Below are 20,882 nucleotides of genomic sequence, written 5' to 3'. Positions count from 1 at the left end.
ATATTTTTGTAAGAATTTTATGGTTTAGGTTTCAGCCACAAAAATAACAAGACAAAACTCAAAGGAACCTAAACTCAACACAATTCATGGTTCAAGAACAAGAACAAGAAATTTGAACCATAGAAAATCAAATCTAGCTTCTATAGCAAGTTTAATTGGTGAAAACTCTAAAGAATCATGTTAACAACATTTAGCACAAGACATGTGAAGAGATACATGGAGAAAAATGAAGAAACAACAATGGAAGAGAAGGTAAAGTAAAAAAATTAATGGAGGTTTAAGGAGCACCTACTTGAAGCTCTTGTGCTCTGATACCACTTGATGGAAGCTTGCTTGTGGAGCTTCTATGGAGGCTGGATCTTTGAGCTTCAATGAGGTCCTTCAATGGTGATTTTTCATCATGGAGATGCAGCGGAAGGCAAAGGAGAAGAGGAGAGGGGAGGCACCATCCACTAGGGAATAAGCCAAGGAAGAAGGAGCTTCACCACCAAGAATTGCCTTGGATAAGAAGCTTGAAGAGGATGCTTTAATGGAGGAAAAGAAAGAGAGAAGGGGGGAGCACGAAATTGAAGGAATAAAAGAGGGAAAGAAGTGGAACTTTGAAGTGTATATCATAAGACTTTCATTCATCAAAGTTACAATAAGTGTTACACATGCTTCTATTTATAGACTAGGTAGCTTCCTTTAGAAGCTTTCTTGAGAAAACTTCCTTGAGAAGCTTCTTTGAGAAAACTTCCTTGAGAAGCTAGAGCTTAGCTACACATCATAACTAAGCTCACCTCCTTGAGAAGCTTCCTTAAGAAGATTCCTAAAGAAGCTAAAGCTTAGCTACACACACCTCTCTAATAGCTAAGTTCACCTCCTTGAGATGAGAAGCTAGAGCTTAGCTACACACCCCTTATAATAGCTAAGCTCACCCCCATGACAAAAAACATGAAAATACAAAAAAAAAGTTCTTACTACAAAGACTACTCAAAATGCCCCGAAATACAAGGCTAAAACCCTATACTACTAGAATGGCCAAAATACAAGGCCCAAACGAAGGAAAAACCTATTCTAATATTTACAAAGAAGAGTGGATCCAACCTTGACCCATGGGCTCAAAAATCTACCCTAAGGTTCATGAGAATCCTAGGGCCTTCTTTAGTAGCTCTAGCCCAAGCCTCTTGGAGTCTTCTATCCAATACCCTTTTGGGGTAGGATTGCATCACACATAAACTGAATTACATATTGTTTCTTTCTATTAAGCTCTTTTTTTTTGTATATTTATAAGTTATGTAAAGCTCTTAAAATACCTCGTAAATCTTGAGAGAAAAATATTGTGAGTTTTATTTGCATATTTATCTGTAAGATGATAGATAGTCAGTGTGCACCTATACCTTAACAAAAATTTTGATTTGTTGTTAGAGACAAAAATGACTTAGTAAGAAAGAATACTTGGACCGTAAAACTTTGGTTATAAGCTTTTGTAAGAGCAAAAAATGACCGTGAACAATACTTATAACTTCGTATAATGGAACTTGATGGGCTGTCAAGAATTAGACATAGTCTCAGTAGTAGAGATGATCTAGTATAAATTCTTACATGCATCTAATCTTTATATTGCTTCTTTTAAATTTGACTAGGGTTGATTTTGTGCTTGTTTAGATCAAAGTTTTCTTGTGCTATCAGATATAATTTTTCTCTCGATGTTTTATCAACCTTGTTTTTCTTTGTGAAAATTGATAGTCAATAGATTTTATTTTTCATAGATTTGTGTTTTTTTCTTTATAAATTACAATCCAATCCCTCCTTGTGTTTTTTGTGCCTTTTCACATATGTAGTATCAAACTAAACCCTTGAAAATAGACTAGAAGGACATTTTTGATCATAAGATGCACTATCAATGTATTGATGCCTTTGGTTTTCATACTCTCACTATAATGATTTCTCCAATGACTAGTCAAGGTTACCCAACTTTTTTAGTACATTCTAATCCATGGGATCAACATGGACAAGTGGAGCTTCTACTCTAGGTATAATCACCCTCTAGGCCAAAGTAAACTATCCTTCACGACCTCCTCTAGCTAAATTCCCATATATTTCCTCCTTCAAATAGCTCAAATGTCATGATGCATGATCCATACACAATACACATGACTCCGCTGACATTTCACATTAACAGTCCCACCTCTCATTGGTTGAGTTCCACTTCACTACGGGTTATCTGTTACTTTACACATACCATGAAACATGATCATACATAAGCATATCAAAGAAGTTCACATCATATCAATTCAAAGGTTCTCATCACAGGTGTATAGTACATTTCATGAGTCAACAACATAAGCATTTCCCAAGGAAAGTAAAAAACCACAAGATACAAATATAATAAGGCATTCAAACAATATCAAACATATGAGGAATAAGCATAGAAATCAACAACATCAACTTTATGGTCTCATAGGGTCACACTTAGTGCTACTAGACCTTTGGTACTTGGCACCACTTCGCTTGACCTCTACACTAACTCTTAGAAAGATCCATGCTTACCTCCATACCTCCATTATTAAATTATCATTGGTGACTCAGTAAACCCTTTGCATTCTTGTAGACACACAACATATTCAATTGGTTAAGCCAAGAAGGTCCAAGCCAAAGGGAAAAAGTCAATTTAAGTTTTGGTTTCTTTGTTTCCTCCCCCTTCTTTGGTTGAATCTTTTGTTTTTGTTTGTCGGTACACTTAATTAATGCTTGTTGAGTTACTTACATATCTTGGTGAATAAAGACTTAATTGATGCTTGTTGGGTTACATATCTATCTAAATTTATTTCTTTTTTTTCGCTTTAATTGATTACGCGGTAGTTTTTAACATTCAAAAAATTATAATTTAAAATTCTTAATGAATAATGGCAGTTCTTAAAACCGTCAAATATTGTCTTTTGAATTTTTAAAGAACATGTCATACTTGACTGAGAGATCTTAATGACAAGGATAAAAAACAAAAGTTTTATTTTATTAATGACCAATAACAAAAAAAAAAAATTATTCAAGATCAAACACAAAGTTAGATAATATATTAAGGACCAAAAACATATTTAAATCTTAATTATTTCAAAATTAAAAATGCTAGTGATGTTAGTTAGTATTAAACTAACAGAATGACCATTTTGGGTAGTGTTTCAAACTTAAAGAACAAAAACAAGAATTACTAAAAACATAAGGACCCATTTGGGGTGGTCGTTAGTTTGAGTTTTGAGCTTGAAATGCAATTTTTAAAACAAAAACGTGTTTGACAAACACCACCAATGTCATTGCAACAACCACCACCGTCACCACTAACACCATCATCACTGTCACAATCGTCGACATTGACATCACCATCACCACTACCATCAATGTCACCGCCATCGTTATTGTCACCACTGCCACTATTACCAACAATACTACCTCCTTTATTGCCACCACAACCATCACCAATTTTGCAGCCACCACCACCATCATCACCAACACCGCTACCACTACCACCCCACACTAGTACTGCCACCAACATCACTGACATTGTTACCACCACTACTAATACCACTTCTGTCATCGCCATCATCGTCACCATTGTTTGCCATCACCATTTGCATCACCACCACAACCAATGCCACGTCCACTGCCACTGCCACTGTCACCATGACCATCACTAATATCTCTATCGTTGTCATTATTGTTGACATCATCATCACCGTTGTCGTTATCACCACACAAAAATACTCTTAAACTAATTTTAATATGATATTAAACTTTCAAAATGAATTTATTTGAAACTAATCATATTTTAAAATTTGGGTTTTTTTTACACTAAAACTACAAAGTAGTTGTTATTTTTAAAAATTTCAAAACTCAAAATTAAAAATCCACCCCAAATGGGCCCTAAGGGACCTTCCTTTCAAAAGCAAAACATAACGGACCAAAAGGATATTTTAGCCTATCGTTTATGAGAAAGTTTAATTAAAAATAAATGTGAAATTTTTTATTCTCAAGAAGCATATATAAATATTCTGGTGAATATTTTCTCCAATACCAATTACACCCTAAATTTTGGTTTGGTGGAGAAGAAATTGGATGAAGGAGAGTAGATGGAAATTAATTGAGTTATTTAATTAAAAGAGAAATAGTTTTAAAAGTGATGATACCCACTATATTATTTCTCAACTTTTTGTACTCATCTTTTTACCTCTCTTCTCATCTCTCTTCTATTTCTCTATAACCAAATATTTTTTTTTCTAGTTTGTTTCTCAACTAATTATGTTAATTATTTTTATTTACATCCCCCTATTTCTCTTTTTTTCACCCAACACGACATAAAAGTGATACTAACAATGGATTGAATATAATCATCATATTTTTTAAATGTCTTGTTTAGTTTCTTTTTTGTCCTCAGTCAAAGATCACAAGTGTTTCTCAGCTCACTAGTTAGAGACTAACTCCGCTTGCGATGCCTGATTGTCAATGACATGAGAGAATTTTGCACACAATGAGAATCAAACATGGCTTCTTATGCTAAATGAATTGTTCCCTCATATGTGAACATGGTGTGGTCTCACATGTAACAATTAAAAAAATAATATTTTGAAGTATAAATAATAATAATAATAATAATAATAATAATAATAAAAGATAAAGGGGATGTAACTTTTGGTAACCACCTTTTGGTCTCTGTTTTTACAAGATCATTTTACCCTTCAAAACTTACTAATGGCCTACAATCTCACCGTTCAAAAATAAATCTACATATTTGCACGATACAATTTTTTTCCAAAATTATAACTTTCCATCTTTTTATTTTAAAATTAAACATAATATGTATATCTATAACAATAGATACCAATAGATAAATGAAACACAACTTTTGAATTCCATTTTTACAAGGATTATTTTACCTTTCAAAACTTACTAACTACATACAATCTCATCATTCCAAAATAAATCCATATGTGAACATGGTGTGGTCTCACATGTAACAATTAAAAAATTAATATTTTGAAGTATAAATAATAATGATAATAATAATAGATAAAGGGGATGTAACTTTTGGTAACCACCTTTTGGTCTCTATTTTTATAAAGACCATTTTACCCTTCAAAACTTACTAACGACCTACAATCTCACCGTTCAAAAATAAATCTACACATTTGCACGATACAATTTTTTCCCAAAATTATAACTTTTCATCTTTTATTTTAAAATTAAACATAATATGTATATTTATAACAATAGATACCAATAGATAAATGAGACACAACTTTTGAATTCCATTTTTACAAGGATTATTTTACCTTTCAAAACTTACTAACTACATACAATCTCATCATTCCAAAATAAATCCATATGTGAACATGGTGTGGTCTCACATGTAACAATTAAAAAAAATATTTTGAAGTATAAATAATAATAATAATAATAATAATAATAATAGATAAAAGAGATGTAACTTTTGGTAACGACCTTTTGGTCTCTGTTTTTACAAAGACCATTTTACCCTTCAAAACTTACTAACGACCTACAATCTCACCGTTCAAAAATAAATCTACACATTTGCACGATACAATTTGTTTTCCAAAATTATAACTTTCCATCTGTTTATTTTAAAATTAAACATAATATGTATATCTATAACAATAGATACCAATAGATAAATGAGACACAACTTTTGAATTCCATTTTTACAAGGATTATTTTACCTTTCAAAACTTACTAACTACATACAATCTCATCATTCAAAAATAAATCCACATGTTTGCATGGTGCAGATTTTTTCCAAAATTATAACTTTTCATCTTTTTATTTTAAATTTAAAGAAAATATGTATATCTATAACAATAGATAACAATAGATAAAGGGGATACAACTATTGATAGCCACCTTTTTGGTCTCCATTTTTACAAGGACCATATGTATATCTTTTGATTTTCAATTTGTTGAAGGACACTTGCGCTTACAGTAATTATATGTGATTCCAAATCATTGAAAGTATCAAATTAATAATGTTGTGCGAGTGCTTTCTAATTTTTTTTAAAATATATTCGTTAATCAATTGCTTTGAGATCTCCTTCCTATAACCATTTATTTTTCTCTCTTCCCTTCCATATTAGTTGCTTCAATTGGGGAAGGAAAATATTTTTGTTTTAGGGCATTTGTGTGGACTCTAATTCAGTCAATGTGTCAATTTCAAATCATTATTTGCTTTACTTCCTACTTGCATTAGAAAAAAAAAAAACTTCCCTCCATCTTTGTCGGTCAATTTTCATTATTAGCATCTTATTTTACATATTTTTTGGTATGTGTGTATATATGTATTTGATTTAGGAAAGATAATTCCTAGGATGGTGAACAAATTTGAGTAACCATCCCTATATTAGATATTGAGTAATCATTTTTATGTCTAACATTGACTATCCACTCTTATATGTTTTATTCTTTATTTGATCAGACACAAGAGACTAGTAATAATGTCATAATACGGTGTCCAAGTGTGATTAGATGAAATCACATAGTATAATATAATGTTGAAGTTCAATCCATTAGAACCTTAAATATATACAAGGACAATACATATAAAAAAAATACAAAGAATGACTCATTACAATGTATTTTAGTACATCTTATTTTAATACATGATTTATTACAAATTCAGATTCATTTTTAATTGTGGAAATTCAAGATCTAGATTATTTTGTTTTGTATTTTTCTTTTGATACCATCTTCTTTCATATGTTCCTTCATCCATACCAATTATATTTTAATTATATACCTTTTCATTAATTTCTAATATAAATCTTTTAAAATAGAAATTAGATATAATTAGGATAACTCTCTATTTCACTAATTATTAAACTTAGGTATTCTTTTATACTACTTCAACATATATTTAAAAAATATATTAAACTAAAATTAATATATACTTTAATATATAATAAAAAATATTATAAATATAAAAATAATATAACGTAATAGTGTGTTTATGCTAGTAATAACTAATAGTAATAATAATAATACGATTAATTAAACCAAAAAAATTTCATATTTGGGTATAGTTTGGCCTGAGTTGAGAGAAAAAGGGAGCAAGGGTTTCAAACTCGAGGCAGTGGTTGCGTGGGTGCGTGCGTCTGAGTGGGATAGAAAAGAAAAGAATGGCGGAAAGGGCGAAACCGATCGACTTCGAACTCACCTTAAAGCCTTTCTATCAGAGAGCCTCAGAAGCAGAGGTAAAACTCACTAGTCATTTTCTTATCGTGTCACTCTCTTTTCATTTTCTTCTTCTTCTTCTTCTTTTGAAAACCTGTCATTCCTCAATCTATTTGCCATTGGAAATCTGTGACTTGGTTGTGTCCTTCGTATTTTCGTTTTATATTGAAGCATCCAAACGCGTATTCGTAGGGTATGCAGAGTTCAATTGTTTAATAGAAATTTGAAAAAAAAGGTGTTAGATCATAGATGGGTTCTATAGAGTAAATCTCCGTTTTGCTTCCTCAAACATGAAAAAAGTGGTTAGTTTAGTTTCTTCGCCGTTTTCATCTTGAAACATAAAAAAAAATAATTAGTTTAGGTTTTTTTTTTTTTAAAAGTTTAGTTGAGTTTATCTATCAAGAACGAAGTGATTTCTATTTTTTAGTGACTACCGTGAGTAGGTGGATAGAAAAATTGGAGCTAATGAAAGTTAATTGTTGTATTTTCTTGGTACAACAGAAGGGGTTTGAAATTGGAGTGCCATTTGTGTTTGCTCAGCCTTACAATTGTGCCCCCCTCCTATGAATTGAATGAGAGCTATTTTTTTAATAAAAAATAATGCATTTTTCCTTGAGCAATCAACAAGTGAGATTTATCCTTTTGTTGGTTCCCTATACCCCTTATGAGAAATGCTAGCAAGTAGCAACACGCTCAGCCACACTCTTTTAAACAAACTCTCTTACTGGGTAAAATTTATTGAAAATTACAAAATATTATGGGTCCCACGTCTTATTAAATGACCCTCTCATGGTTTTGTAGTTTTCGATGAATTTCAACCAATAATAAAGTGTGTTATGAGGAGTGTGGTAGAGGGTGTGTTGTTAGCACTCCCTCTACCCCTTATATTTTGCTTTGGCTTCAAGTATAGTCTAAGATCAAGTTAACGTCATGTTTTTTCCCTCTTGCTAGGTTTTAGTGTGCATTTTGTTTAGTTCCTTTTGGAAAGCAATCGTATTTTAGCTTCTTGAGGGAGCTTTGAAAACAAAAGGATGATTGTTTCCTCCGAAAATAAGAAAGCTCTTGCAAACATGCATTTACATAAATGAGTTGGTAATTATGCCCAAAAAGTTTAAAAAAGAGATTGGTTGGTAATATATTTCATTAGAAGACACTCAAACATGTGTTTAATATTTCAGAGTAAATATAAATTATTGGGTTGAAACTTTTTATAATTACCTCCTTGCTGCATGCATGTGGCGATGATTGTTGAACTTGTCTTTTGAGGGTTCATTATATATGTCTCACTACTCCATACACTAGTGCTGCAGGGTTGGTGTTTTCTATTCTGATTCCATAGCTTAAGAAAAAATTTAGTTCTTTATCTTTAATTATTTTCAGTTGGTTGGTGTAGGGGGGGAGGGCAGGGACAATAGCTTGAATCAGAATTAGGGTTGAAGGATAGGGGTATGAAAATTAAGGGTTTCAGAGATGGAAACCTCAGATCAAAAGTTCACTAGATTACAAGGAAAATCCCTGGAATAATGTCCATGAGTGAAAAATATAAGTTTATCTATATTACACATCGATAGCTCATAGCTCTTTTATAGGTCCCTTAAACTTTACTGATAAGTAATCATTTTTCAAGGACATTGATGATCTATAGTGTTTTCATGTAAATTAAATTTTACGGTAATTACTTACCTTAAGTGCATAAAATCCCTAGAAACAATTCTACAAAGATTACAACTAAGTTATCAAAAATTAAAATATTAGTATAATTGATTCCCCCTCCTTCATGTTATATATCAACATTCCTTCTATTCTCAATAAACAAGATCCTGCTAGCATGAAATTTCAAGTATTAAAAAGAGTTTTTTAATAAGAAATTCTATTGTTATATCATTTGATGTGATCTGAACTCAATCGAACTCAATAGCAATCGGTGAGATCTTTGACATGGTGGTGTGATGTGAGAACTAGCAATGAATTCCTGCTAGAATCGTCTTTGAAGCGAGTTGGTTATTCGTAGTGACTGAGAGTGTAAAAAGCTGTTCTAATTTATGGGGCAGAGGTCCTTTTATAGTTTCCCCTGCCTTGGATTTGGCCTCTTGGGCCTTGTCTTATGTGAGTTTTCCCTGCGAAGTGTTCTTTGGGCCTTCCTTTGTAATGGGCCAGCCCATAAGCCTAGATGTATACCATAACATCATTCAACCTAGATTATGCAAAACTAAACTGTGTATGGCTTGAGGTTAGAGTGGATTTGACTCTGAGTCTGAACATATGTAAAATTATGGAAAGGACTGCCCCCAGACATTCTTTTTCCTTTGCTTTCCATCCATTTGGTTATATCTTGTGCAGATATGGAATTGAGCTTCCACTATATTCTCTGACCATAGGCTTGCTGCAATACCAACTGCATGAAAGTTTGGCACTGTTGTGACTTGTGAAACATGGCTCCTTTGTAATGAAAAGAAAAAGGATTTTGAAATGAAATTTCCTTGTTGGAATTGGAAGAATTTAACAATCTCTGACACAGAGAATGACACTTGTCTTATGTCCACATGTTCCTGTTTCCTGTGTATCCCAAAAATCTGAGACTACTTCTTCATAGACTTTGTTAAAGCTTTCTCTCTCTCTTGTGCTCTTTTTTAAGGGGCGGGTTAAGTTTTGTTAAAACTGTGTGACTGAATTACTGAAGGTTTTCTTACAAGTTACAACTCTCTTACCAGCATATCTATATTGTAGGAGCGCTTATCAAGACTAGAAGCAGCCTTGAATAGTAAAAAAGGTAGGTGCTATGCTAAGGTACTCAGCAAAACCATTAGTATTTTCAGATTGAAGTCTATCCTTGAGATCGTGGGCCTAAATTACATATATATGAGACTTGCTCAGGTACTGGAAACGAGGAAAACTTGAAAGTGATTAATGATCTTCAGTCAAAGTTAGAAGTTGCAAACGTAGAGTTAATTTCTGAAAAAGAGAAGGTTGTACTCATTTATGGCTTATATTACATTACATTTCTCTATTAGTTGAATATCATACATTCTTTACTAATAATTTTTTATTTGCAGGCTCAAATGCTTGTTGCAGAAAATGCAAAACTTCAATACCGAATTATTCATCTTCTGAGAGCACTCAAGGAAGCTGATCTGAAGTTAGAAAAAGTGAGTATGGTTGTTTTTTCTTTCAATTCTTGTAAAAATACATGTTGATTAATTGGTAGAAGCTTGTGTAATAATAAGTCTGTATTATTTGAGTCAGTATGGGTGTAGAAGTTTTCTACCATATTGCCATACAATAATTAGGATTATATATTTCGTGTAGAAATGAGACCTAATTTTCTTTTTCTTGGCTACACTTTTGAGAAACATATGGTTCAACATATTGTGCATTGTTTAAGGTGTTGCTTGAAGTCCAAATTAGGCATTATATGTGTTTATAAAAAAGAATAAAATTAATATCACTTGAAAATTTAAGACAAGAACCATGATAGAAAGACTAGCTTGGTAAAATTAGCCTGGCAACTAAAGTTAGTTTTATGTGCAACTGCATTTTTTTTTCCAAAGTAAGAAGACAAGTAATTTAACAATGTGCGTATTTCTTTTACGCAACCAGTATGGTTTCAAAACTGCTTCACTTATAAGTTATAAATTTCAGCAAATAGAGTGTTAAACTATGCTTGAATTTTCATAGCCTATCTAGATGGTGAGAATTTGCATCAATGTTTGTTTATCATGATTACTCTTCCAATGGTTATCCAAAATGATAATGAGATTGGTTCAACTTATTATATGCCTCTTTACTAGTTGAAAATTATGTAATGTTGTTGTATGGAATGTGGCTCATGGCTAATTTAGTAATATTTCTTTTGCTTACTTCAGGCTACAGTGCATGAGCAGCTACAGAGCATGAAATTGCAGGGTTCTTGAGTTTATGAGCTGCTATTGACAGTTGCTTTTTCTTGTGTATTTTGTTTTATGGTTGATATTCATCATACAGTATGTTCTGGGAGATGCTAAATATTTTTAGCTTTATTGGTTTTACATCTTTAGAACTCGGATCTTTGTTTAGCTCATACATGATCATAGACACGAATTTCTTCCAACTTTAGCTCATATATTTGTTTAAACATATAATAAGTAAAACATTAAAAAAAAAATCAATTTAATAAAAGTAAACAAAAACATCATATTGAATGAAAGAATGGTTTCCAAAAATAACTTGCTCTTCATATTTTTATTTTGAAATAAATCCTTTATAGTTTGAGCTGGTTGAAGATTTTCTATTTTTATTTTTCCTTGCATGCAACAGATGCTAAAACTTGGTTTTTTAGCTTTTCATTGTTTTTGTGTTCTCTCGGCATATCGCATTTGTGTTTTCCAAAATTCACATTCCTATAAGGCATCTCTAATATCTCAAGTACCTGAAAAAAAATGTATTTTAAAATTAGTTGTTTATTATTTCAAATATATTGTTGATGACATTTTGTGTTGTTTGTTTAGCATTAAATTTATGTAAATAATTTACTATATATAAACTATATTGTCAAAAGAATAAATTTTGTATAACTAATGTTTTCATTAAATTGGTATTTAAGCTAAAAATAGTAGTTGCATTTCACTTGTCAAATTTGGAATATTTTTCATCTTTATAATAGTAGGCAATTATACAAATCTACTTGATTAATTAAGATAACATGATCTTCTAGCAAAGGTTGTGTTGTTTCTCCTACATTACATTAAATTAAAAAAATAGTATATAAATAATGAAATATCTTATTAAAAAATATTAAACAAAATTACTAAACCACAGTTAAAATTTACCTTCCAAATTTGTGATATTTATCCCGTGCATTAAAATGTTGTCCATGCTATTAGGTAGTGTCATTCTTTACCATTTAAATCCAAACTGGTATTTGACAATTTACTTCTTTTGATAAAAATAAAATTGTTTTCCTTAAATATCTTTCTCAAAGACCGTGTATCTAGATAAAAAAAAATAATATCATAAACAACATCAATTCTCTTTCCTTTGCAAGTGCTTGAATTTTCTTGAGTATCTATTTGAAAAAAATAATGATGACATTCCGATTGTATAATTTTTTAAAATGTAGGAATATAAATTGAAAAAAAAAAATATTTTTGTGTATACATGCATTGGCTACATTTGATATGATTCTAAAAAAGATTTAGATGACGCCCATTATTATGCTGGAGTATTCCAAGACAAAAAAAAAAAATAAAATTCATGATGCTTTTAAAAAATAAAATTATAATTTTATTAAGTTTGATTCATGCCTTTAAATATAATAGCAAAAAAGCAATGCAATTAAAAGTTGGAATAAATAAAAGAATCATAATATTTTAACCATCAAAATTTTATTAAGCTTGAATGTAAGCTTTTAACCAAATTAATCATTTCAGTAATTTGGTGGTGTTTCTTTTCTTAGCTGAGGATTTTAATTGTTTGGAAATTGAATATGAAAAAATTACATAAATATAAATACCAATTTAAAATTATAAAAAGTATTTTATAAATTTTAAACATCTCAATTTTAATTATATATTTTATCCTATAAGTAGCTACAATTTCTTTCCTCGTGGGTTTTAATAATATATATTTTTGGGCTTTGATCCCCTGTTTAAAAAAAAACCTTTATTGCTTAAGAAAACAAATATAGGAATGGAATTTTGTGTTTGAATTTGATAAAAATGCTATATTTAGTTGTTTTGGATTTGTGTCGAAGATCCATATTTTTCAAGATACAAAATAAATTATATTATTAATAAATATTTTTATATAATTTTCACATTATTATTTTTTCTTTCAATTACATTAATAATTTTATTTCTCTTTTTCTTTTTTATACAAAAATTTATTCTATGAATACATATTTTCAAAGTTTTAAGATAGAGAAAACTTTTGTGTCAACTTTCTAAGAGTAGTAGTCAACTTTTCTAAAAAAAAATAGTAGTAGTCAATAGCCTTAATAATGCCATTAAAATTCCTCAAAGGCAGCATACACACACTTAACATCATTTCCATAATTTTGTCGAGTTCTTTTTCTTTAGTTTAATTTAGATAATTTCAAATAATAAAATAGAAACAAAGAAACTAAAAGAAGGAATATAATAATTTACATATAGATATTTGTATGATATATATAAAAAAATTAAGATAAAAACAGAGCACATTATTCATATAGATATATCAACTTTTTTTGAAAAAATAAATTAATAGAAAATTGAAGTTCTTGGCATCCATGTGATCCTCAAAAGCAACAATTTAGGAATCATCATTAATTTGTTCATGTTTTATAGAAACAACAGTGTGTATTGAAACAAAATCAGACAAAGCTAACACATGTTTTTAGTATTTCAGTGCAAAGGAAACTGAAAAAGGTAAAGACACAACGAATGGCAACAGCATACAAATAGAAGGTTTAATCCTGCGGCTACATTTTTGATCAAAACAGTTTTACTAATTGCAACCATTTATTTGAAACAGAAATTCGAACCATTATATTATTATGGAATAATATAATCTAAACTTAAATGTTCATTTTATTTCATCATTTAATCTAATTTAGAAGCCAATATTGACCTATTGCTTTTTTCGTATAAATACCAACAATATTGACCTATCGCTTCAATGTAATTTGGAAGACAAAGTTTGCAAAATCAATATAAATATCAAACGACAAACAAAGCGTTGAGCAAAATTAACGGAACGTAAATATTTTTAATATTAAGATAGGAATCGTGCAGTTATAATGAGGAAATTGTCTGGTAGTAGCAGGAAACAAAAACCACAAAATATTAAACTTTTTTTAAAAAAAAGATGAATATAAAAGAACTTATTCATCAAAGTCAAGGTCGGTGTTGTTGTTGTTCCATTCGATGGCTTTCCTGATGAGCAGCTCCCATGCATGGTCATGAAAACGGTAGTAAAAGGCTACCTCATCTCCGGGTCTTAAATTTTTTTCATGAATCAGGTTGAACCATGATTCTGTAATAGCTGGCATGTCATTGTGGATGCTGAGTGGCCATTTGGTGGATTTTGGAAGTCCGTGGTGGATGATAATACTTTTTTTGGAGCCATACACAAATTTGGAAGCTGCTGCAGGAAGTGTCTGTATCATCAAAACAAAGGATGGTTAAACAAATTGATGAGGAAACCACAAAGTATGATAGACTGAAAAAAGTGTAGTATAACGCACCAAAGGCAGGTTCTGTTGTAGCATATCATGTGTGATATCAACTGTGAAGATGTATCTCCTTCTATATATGATGGGCTTTAGGTTAGAGTGGTGGTGTGCAGGTCCGTCAATATAAACGGTGAAAGTGGTATTTTTGTCACCGGCAACCAAACGTAGAATCACGCTTTCGCTGAGGTTGTGTGCCTTTCTAAAATCATTCAAGCCATCAGCAAAAAAACATTTAGTACCGAGTGTTCTTATCCGAATGAAATGTATCTCGCCATCGTAGTGGAATAAAACATATTTGGGGTAGTTGCGGAGCCATTGTCTGTGATAGGAGAAAGGAACTTGGAGAAGGTTCTACAGGCAAAGAAAGTAAGGCGAGGCAGTTGAAAAAAAATGGAAATGCAGTTAAGTAGAAAACGGTTTTTTATGTGAAATGTTACCTTCTGAACTCTGAAAGGTGTGGTGAATCTTATGCTGTCCATTGGATCGCGTGGGAACTATACGAATAATGTGAAAATGTTAAGTAACCAAAGGAATAGAGGAAACAAATATAAGAAAGATGAAAATGAGAAGAAGAAGAAATAAATTACAATAGTGGAGCGTGATGCGGAAGTGGCCATAAGGATGCAAAGAAGATGAATAGGGAGTCTAGTTTGGTTTGGCAGGATGCGAAGAAGATGAATAGGAAGTGTAGTATAGGTATATATATGTGTATAGAAGTGTTGTAAGTGGCGGTGGTGTTATATCGATATAATGACTGATTTAATTAACAAATTAAATGGTGACTCTTGGATGCAAAGAAGATGAAGTTTGGTTTGGCAAAATGCGAAGAAGATGAATAGGAAGTGTAGTATAGGCAGATATATATGTATAGAAGTGTTGTAAGTGGCGGTGGTGTTATATCGATATAATGATTGATTTAATTAAGAAATTAAATGGTGACTCTTTGTTGTTGAACGATGCAAAAAAGAGTTGTGAAGAGTCACAACCTTATACAGCGCTGACGTCTCTCGATAATGATTACATTTGATGTAGTATAGGGAGATACAACTGCAGTAATTGTCTTAGTGCATTTATTACGATAGTGCCTTAGTGGTGTAAGTTTTATGTGGGATGGGAAAGCGTTTTTTTTTGTAAACAAAGTGGAAGTTCAGAAGGAAATCTGATAGCAGAGTAAGCGGGGATATGAAGCGTGTAGGAAGTGTGTACGTATCGGGAAAAGTAAGGGTTGAGCAGCAATTGTGCAGTGTATTTATTAGGAATACGGATTCGTTGGTGTAATTTTAATTTGGTAGTGAATATAAGTTGAATTTATTTGTAGAGTAAGTGGAAGTTCAAAAGGTTATGGTATAGGACTGAAAGCATGAATACAAACTGTGGATGGTTGGTCCAGCACCCCAGGGACTTCGAAAACATTTTCATTAAATTAAATCATATGATATCATTCATATTCATATTAAATATTAAAGGATTGAAGTTGGATTTATTTGTAGACTAAGTGGAAGTGTAAAAACCAATCGTATAGGAGTGTAAGCACGAATACAAAATGTGTAGGGGTGGTCCAGGTAGTTGGAAAACATTTTCGTTAAATCACATTAAATAAAAAAAGATTTCAATTTAATTAACCATAATATGGATTTGTACGTGTATTTCGTAAATTATTGCATGATTTGTAGTTATATAAATAAATTACCATGAAATAAACAATTTGATATTGACCATGTAATATAAATTTTCAGATAACATTTGCAGCATTAAATAAATTTGTTGAAGTTGGATTGAATTCCCCGAAGTCAGTATAGGAATTTTGGAATGCAACAACATACATGGTATATGCGTTATATGTCAAACTGAACAAAAGGAGTAAAAGCGAATATGATGTAGAATTAAATAAATTAGTTGAAGTTGCATTGAATTCCTCGAAGTGAGTATAACAATTTTGGAATGCAACAACATACATAGTGCATGTGTTATATGTCAGACTGAATAAAACAAACAAACAGAAAGGTGTAATTAATGCGACAACATAATTGTATTGTACGATGGAAGGATACCTATTTATAAATTGGCAAAGACTTCGTTGTAAACAACATTAGTGGTAATATTTTTTGGATTACCATCATTGTCATGTATGAGAATATGAAGTCCATCTTTGCTTTTAACCCTTGAGAGTGCAACATATAGTTGGCCATGACTAAAAACTGGGTGTGGCAAATACAGTCCTATGTGGTGTAATGATTGTCCCTGAGATTTGTTTATAGTCATAGCATAAGAAACTATGAAGGGAAACTGCCTCCTTATAAGTTTGAATGGCCATGGAGATTCAGAAGGAGACATATTTATTCTGGGTATGTATGTCCTATTTCCTGAATTAGGCCTAGTAATTACTTCAGCCTCAATCACATTAGATCCGAGTTTGGTGATAATGAGCCTAGTTCCATTGCACAGGCCATCAGTCTGGTCGAGATTTCGTATTAGCATGATTGGAGTTACAACCTTAAGTTTTAATTTATGATTAGGTATACCTGATGTTTGCAATGAATACAAGAATTCAGGTGGCAATAATGCAAAAGCAGGATTGAGCAATTCATCTGATTTATCAATACTATCTGCGCTGTAATACTTTTTTTCGTGATTGGGTATAAGTGATAGGACATAATCATTTATTTCGTCAACAATTTCTTTTTTAGAGGCAAGAACAACTCTTTTTTGCAAGTAATCTGTGTCACTGTAGTTATCTATCAAGTTGGGATAGGTAGCTTCAACAATAGCATGGATAGAATCATCATAATTTTTGATAAGAAACTCATCTGGAATAGTGATTTCTGAAAATCCGTCATTATATTGTCCAATTTTTCCATCTCCTATGTCAAGTAGACAATGTGAAAATTGTTTGAGTTCTTCATCGTTGGGCTGTTGGGTAGCATTTGATAGCAATATCATGTTTTTTTGTAAGTTTAAGAATTTGGCAATGGTCCCAAATGTATGATGTATTTATAGTTGCATGGACGATGTCTGAGCGATTACCTTTTGGAACAATTGGCAAGATCTGTCAGAAATCTTCACCAAAAACCATAATTTTCCCTCCAAAAGGCAGATTGTTTTGCATGATGTCTTTAAGACTTTTATCTAGTGCCTCAAATGCAAATTTGTGACACATTGGAGCTTCATCCCAGACTATTAGTTTTGTAACCTTTAATAATTCAGCTAACTCACTGCCTTGATGAATATTGCATGTTGAATTTTCTGTTGCAGGGATTGGTATAGTAAATTTGGAATGTGCGGTCCGACTACCAGGCAATAGTAATGAAGCAATTCCACTTGAAGCAACTGTACAAACAATTCCACCATTGGAGTGTATACCAGATGATAAGGTTGTCCAAACAAATGTTTTGCCAGTTCCACCATATCCATAGAGAAAGTAAACTGCAACTGATTGAGTGTTAACCACAGACATAATGGTATCGACAATAGTTTTTTGCTCATCTGTAATTATATATTCACATATTAACAAATAGTAATATATACTATTGTGATTAAGGAGTTGCTATATCAAATGTGTCATAATTTGTGAGTACCTATGAGCAATTGGTATGCTGTGTTGTATTGTTCTGCTAATATTTCTTTGCCATATGTCATTTCATTATGGATGAGATTATTATGATGTTGGTTTCGTGCATATCCTATTGGGTATGGCATGGATGGAAAATCTCGCAAGCTCCTTCAGTTCGCTTGTAGCATATTCTCAATCTCAGTTAAGCATAAATGAATTGTTTCCTTTTTAGTAAGGCGAATACCTGTGATTAGTAAAATAATAAACATAATGATTATGAGTAAACAATATTTATTTAGAATATATAAAATCACCTTGTTTTCTATGATTGAATATGATATCATCTGCCATCCATTGCCATGTCTGTTGCCAAACATATTCTGGTCTGTCCATGGTGTTCATAAATAAAAGCTTGACAAATAATTTTCTTAGGTAGTGTGCAATACCCCAATTATTAGCTTCCTGTAAAGCACTGATAAATTCTTGATCACTACCTAGAAAGCCTTTTGCAAAACATGCTTCCCTAAATGTAGGATATACCAGACCGTTGACTGTTCTAATGTCACTGTAAGACTGTGCACCTTTGGCAGTGGATAGCATCATTCTAAGGTAAAATAGTTCACCAGCTGAAGGTGGGACCCATATGAGTCTGCCTATTGTATTCCCTTGTTTTCTTGGTTGCCAGCATCTTTTGCGGGCGACATAAACAAATCTTGAGATATATTGATGATATGTAAGATCCCGTCCATAAGAACATATTTTGTTAGAATGCATCCAAGTTGTGAACATGGATTCTTTGATTGTGTTTTTTGATAGGACTTCACCTATTTGTTGATCATCTGTCTAGTAAACATGCTGTTGATTTTCAAGGTGGAAATATAGCCGCTCCACTGTCGGGGAACGCACATCATTGGGAATGCAAAAATTTTCCAACATGCTTCTGGGGGAGATACATATCTATTGATTCAAGCAACACACATATATTGTTGAAGATAGAATCAGATGTTGGTAAGTTTGAGTTAAACATATAACATCAAATAAATTAATTTATGTTAAATGATTTCGTTAATCAAATCAGGTGAGAATAGAAGGATACCTGCAATCAAGATATTGCTTAATTTCATCTTGATTTCCAAGAGAAGCTGTGATACGGTCAGAACCTTTGTTGCTGTATTTGAACAGATATTTAATGGATGTACTTTGATTACACCATTCCACGTTTAAGTGTGTTTTATACTTTAATAAGAGTTGTGGATTGTATGGTACAACAAATCTGTTATCTAGTTCAATTCCATTTTTCATCACTGTACGACCATCATTTCTTCTCCTATAAACTGGGAATCCATCTTGGTCAACAATTGTTGCTCCATGAAATTTTTTTGGAAAACATCTAATGCACTTTCCATTGACCATACATGGTGATTTTTATTTGCAAACCCACATGGTCCATGCATCATATGGTTGGACACAATTTCAAATAATTGTGCCTGGCTCTGTTTGTTAGGTATTTCTGCTGAAATCATTTGATCAATATCGTGTGGGTTTGGTAACTTGTTTGAAGGGTGCAGAAAAATTAAAATGTAGGCATGTGGCAATCCTCTTTTTTGCCACTCAATTGTATAAATATCTATAATAAACTTGCATCAGTGATATTATAAACATCAACTTAGAAAGTAGGGAAAAACTCATAGAATTTTTTATTACTTACATCCAATAATGTTGCCAAAGATATTGCCATGTTTTAAGTCATTCATTAATTGATTGAGTTTTATTTTGAAAACTCGTGTGATAATATCAGGGCAATTATTGGGGGTCAGATTGGATTGTGTGACCTTGCGTTGTATTTCTGGCCATGTTGGATTACATGTCATTGTTAAGAATAAGTCTGGAAATCCAAGATGTCCACAAATTGCCATGCCATCAAAATACAGTTGCTCCATATATCTTTGACTACCAACAAAACTACTTGGCAATATGATTCTCTTTCCTCTGTCCCTACCAAGTGTTTCAGGATGATCATTAGAGCCAGTTAAATTGATGTATTTGTCAACCCTGAGTTGTTGTTGATGCTGTCTGACATAGTTTAGTTTTTGAGACTCAACCATACAATATCCATCAACAATCCATTGCTGAAATAATCTTCTGGAATGAAGTATAGTCTGTGCTTCATCAGTTCTTGACTGTAGGCGGTAAGAAAAATATTCACGCAATGTGACTTGTTTCCTCTTTGCAGCATGTATATTGGCATGATCTTTGTGAGGTATATTTAGTCTGTAACCATCTTCTCCTTTTGGGTATAAAAGTGGATATTGCAAAGGCAAATATGCATGATGAAGTTCATGTATTCTCTTCAGAAGTCCGGATTGTTTTTCTATTATAATATCTCTTTTATCAGCTGAGTGTTCATCACCAACAATCAAGGCAGCAACTTCAGTGGTAGTTGGTAAGTTATACAACCTTCTGTCTGTTTGTCTTTGACTAATGAGTTTCATCTTCAGGTCTGGAACTGCAGCAGAATGCAATTTGTCCCTTGCCATTCGAAACCTTTGAGCATAGTGATTGTGATGATCAAGCATGTCTTTGATTGCAATGATAATCTGTAAATAAAAAATTAGCTAGAACAGTATACGCAACTATTTGAATATGTAATTTTTTACATGTGTGACATAAGTATGAATACTAACGGGTTCTGTGAAAGTCTGTTGATGATCTCATTGTCTGTATCATAAATATATAGTTGTGCAAACTTAGGTGGGTTATTAGGCATAGGGAGGAGGCTTCCAATAAGATGATGTGTTTGTCCATGTATACGGAAAGTTGGAGGTTCTTTTCCAGCGTTATAGGATTTGTCAAATTTGATACCGGGAGATGTAAAGGTAAACATTAGATTATATATTCGTATGTACTGCTGGAAATTCTTAGCTTTAG

At 32.0% G+C, this 20,882-nt stretch overlaps 1 protein-coding gene across 1 annotated transcript; it reads left to right on the top strand.

Moving 5' to 3' along the window:
- The first annotated feature begins 7,067 nt into the window (after positions 1 to 7,067).
- LOC114370352 lies at positions 7,068 to 11,307 on the top strand. The gene is made up of 5 exons (XM_028327668.1): positions 7,068 to 7,235; positions 9,943 to 9,985; positions 10,090 to 10,181; positions 10,269 to 10,361; positions 11,079 to 11,307. Exons 1-5 carry the CDS (start codon positions 7,161 to 7,163, stop codon positions 11,124 to 11,126), a joined length of 351 nt encoding a protein of 116 aa, XP_028183469.1. The 5' UTR covers positions 7,068 to 7,160; the 3' UTR covers positions 11,127 to 11,307.
- The last annotated feature ends 9,575 nt before the right edge of the window (positions 11,308 to 20,882 follow it).

This window comes from Glycine soja, chromosome 10 (genome assembly GCF_004193775.1).
Source record: "Glycine soja cultivar W05 chromosome 10, ASM419377v2, whole genome shotgun sequence".
NCBI lineage: Eukaryota > Viridiplantae > Streptophyta > Magnoliopsida > Fabales > Fabaceae > Glycine > Glycine soja.
Note: the sequence above shows the minus strand (reverse complement) of the source record. Positions and strands in the feature narration are given on the sequence as shown.

Coding starts and splice junctions, on each gene's coding strand:
- LOC114370352 (XM_028327668.1), top strand. CDS start 7,161: ATGGCGGAAAGGGCGAAACCGATCGACTTCGAACTCACCTTAAAGCCT. Junction 10,182..10,268: donor TAATTTCTGAAAAAGAGAAG/GTTGTACTCATT, acceptor TTTTATTTGCAG/GCTCAAATGCTTGTTGCAGA. Junction 10,362..11,078: donor CTGATCTGAAGTTAGAAAAA/GTGAGTATGGTT, acceptor TGCTTACTTCAG/GCTACAGTGCATGAGCAGCT.